This window comes from Octopus sinensis, linkage group LG30 (assembly GCF_006345805.1).
Source record: "Octopus sinensis linkage group LG30, ASM634580v1, whole genome shotgun sequence".
NCBI classification, from domain to species: Eukaryota; Metazoa; Mollusca; class Cephalopoda; order Octopoda; family Octopodidae; genus Octopus; species Octopus sinensis.
In genome coordinates, this window is record NC_043026.1 from 14,859,281 (window position 1) to 14,861,780 (window position 2,500).

Here is a 2,500-nt window from a genome sequence, read left to right on the forward strand (position 1 = left end):
TCTCTTTTGCCGAACTGCTAAGTGACGGGGACGTAAACACGCCAGCATCGGTTGTCAAGCAACGCTAGGGGGACAAACACAGACACAAACACACACACGCATATATATATTTCAGTTTCCGTCTACCAAATCCACTCACAAGGCTTTGGTCGGCCCGAGGCTATAGCAGAAGACACTTGCCCAAGATGCCATGCAGTGGGACTGAACCCGGAACCATGAGGTTGGTAAACAAGCTACTTACCACACAGCCACTCCTGCATTCTATTTCATATCTATTTCATTTTTTTTTTTTTATGGTGGTTTTTGACTAATTGACTGCGGCAGTTCTCCACCTCTGCGACATGAAGAGTTAAATTTGTCTTTGTATAGAGTTTGATTAGCTGTCCACAAGGCTGCAGCTTGTGTAGGTGTGAAACCATTGGTCACTCTATGACCAGACTTTAACTTCATGGATTTAATACTTTACTGCACTAATCTTTACAGTGTGCCTCTTGTTCAGATATATGATATTTTTTATTTGCTTCAGTCATTTTGACTGTGGCCATTTTGACTGTATCGTATATGTATATATATATATGTATGAAAATTATGTATTAATGGAAAACCTCTATAAATGGCTGATGATTGCTCAACATTTTAAAACTGTTGTAATACTTACAATATTTAATAAAATGATGTAGCGTGAAACGATCGTACCAAATTACCAAAGTTATTCTTGTTGTTTATTTCATTATAATCACCCCATGGATTTATATGGATAACACCATACAAAATTCTCGTGCATCTAACTTAAGTATCATATTTATTTGAATCTAAATTTTGCTGAACTTATATATATATATATATATACAATTGGCTTCTTTCAGTTTCCATCAACCAAATCCACTCACAAGGCTTTGGTCAGCCCGAGGTTATAGTAGAGGACACTTGCCCAAGGTGCCATGGAGAGGGACTGAACCCAGAACCATGTGGTTGGTAAGCAAGCTACTTACCACAGAGCCACTCCTGTTCCTATATATTGACAGTATATAAATATAAGTATATACAGGTACATGTATATACCCAACCCTGGTTGAAAATAAGTTTACTTCAAAATGTGATTTACTGCAATTATCAGACCTCGATGGGATAAAGTCTGCATTACACATTCACAAAATAACCTAAACTGCCAATGCTAAGTGTCTGATTTCTATGGTTTCTATAAAATATTGCAACTGGTGATCAGTCATTCCTCTTACCATTGTAATAAACAATCTTCTGATGCTTGTAATCAAATATTTGTGTTTTCTTGCGGTGACGTCTGTACTCAGTGATAGATCCAGCCTTTAGTTTAGTCATGTCATAATATTCCTCCACCAGGGTCGTTTGGTTCCGCTGTGGTGGTCATGGTCAGAGTTTTGTGTTGAGACAACAATTATGAAAAATAAGAGAATACATGACAATCATTCATTTCTCAGAAACTATAGAGTTTAATAAGTTATTATATTGTATATCATGAGAGTTCTTTTTAAAACTTCAGCTTTTAGATTGTAACTGTGAGTACAAACATATATGTCCATTTGAGTTTGTATGTATACTTATGTGTGTATGCATATGCATGCATGTATGTGTATATATATATGTGTGTGTGTGTGTGTGTGTGTGTGTGTGTGTGTGTGTGTGTGTGTGTGTGTGTGTGTATGTGTGTGTGTGTGAACTGTTGGCAATTTTCTCTTATTTTTCTTTCTCTCTCTATGGACTTTTCTCTTTCCGACAAAGAGCGATGCTCAGAACGTTAACAACTCGCTCCTTTTATTTAGCATCAGATTAATATATTTCTTGTGCACAGCCTCGTATCTGTTGTTTTATTTTTCTCTCTGTTTTTTAATTATTTGTTTATTTAAATTGACTAGTGTATATATATATATATATATATATATATATATATATATATATATATATAATATCAATAATTGGGGGTAAAATTAGTTAGTTATTAATCAATTTCACCAAGTAGTGTTCAGTATGTAAAAGGACCATTAAGGCGTATTCAAAATACGCTAGTACTGGCAGTTTGAGGGTGTTTGTCTGAGGTGATACATTGCCAGACGGGTATGTTCATTCTTTTAGTGCTTCAAATCCAAAATTAAGAAATGTTGAGCTGACGAAGGAAATGCTGAGTTTTATTTCAGCTAATCTAGAAACGTGACGTTCTCAAATGATCTTTGTACTTGTGATATTTACTGTTTTACCTCCATATCTTCGTGAGTTATTTTTGAGTAACATTATCTGGAGAAATTTTCTTAAAGTAGTGGAAATGGCTAAAAAACTTTTGGCTGCTATTTCTAGAAAGTTCAGTATGTGGCAAAGTAATTTATTTTACTAAGCCCTAATTATATAATGTAATATTTTTAATATATATATATATATATATGCATATACATTTATCATAATAAGGGTTAGGCAAAAGAATTTGCTTCACCACACACCGAACTTTAGAAATAGCAGCCAAAGGAAACTA

General features: G+C 34.4%; 1 protein-coding gene across 1 annotated transcript in view; it reads right to left on the reverse strand.

Annotated features, from left to right (window-relative positions):
- Positions 1 to 2,500, reverse strand: part of LOC115226298 — a 38,689-nt gene that overhangs the window by 21,434 nt on the left and 14,755 nt on the right. Inside the window, exon 3 of the mRNA XM_029797291.2 lies at positions 1,239 to 1,374. Within this exon, the coding sequence (XP_029653151.2) occupies positions 1,239 to 1,374 (136 nt within the window). The remainder of the gene's footprint in view (positions 1 to 1,238; positions 1,375 to 2,500) is intronic.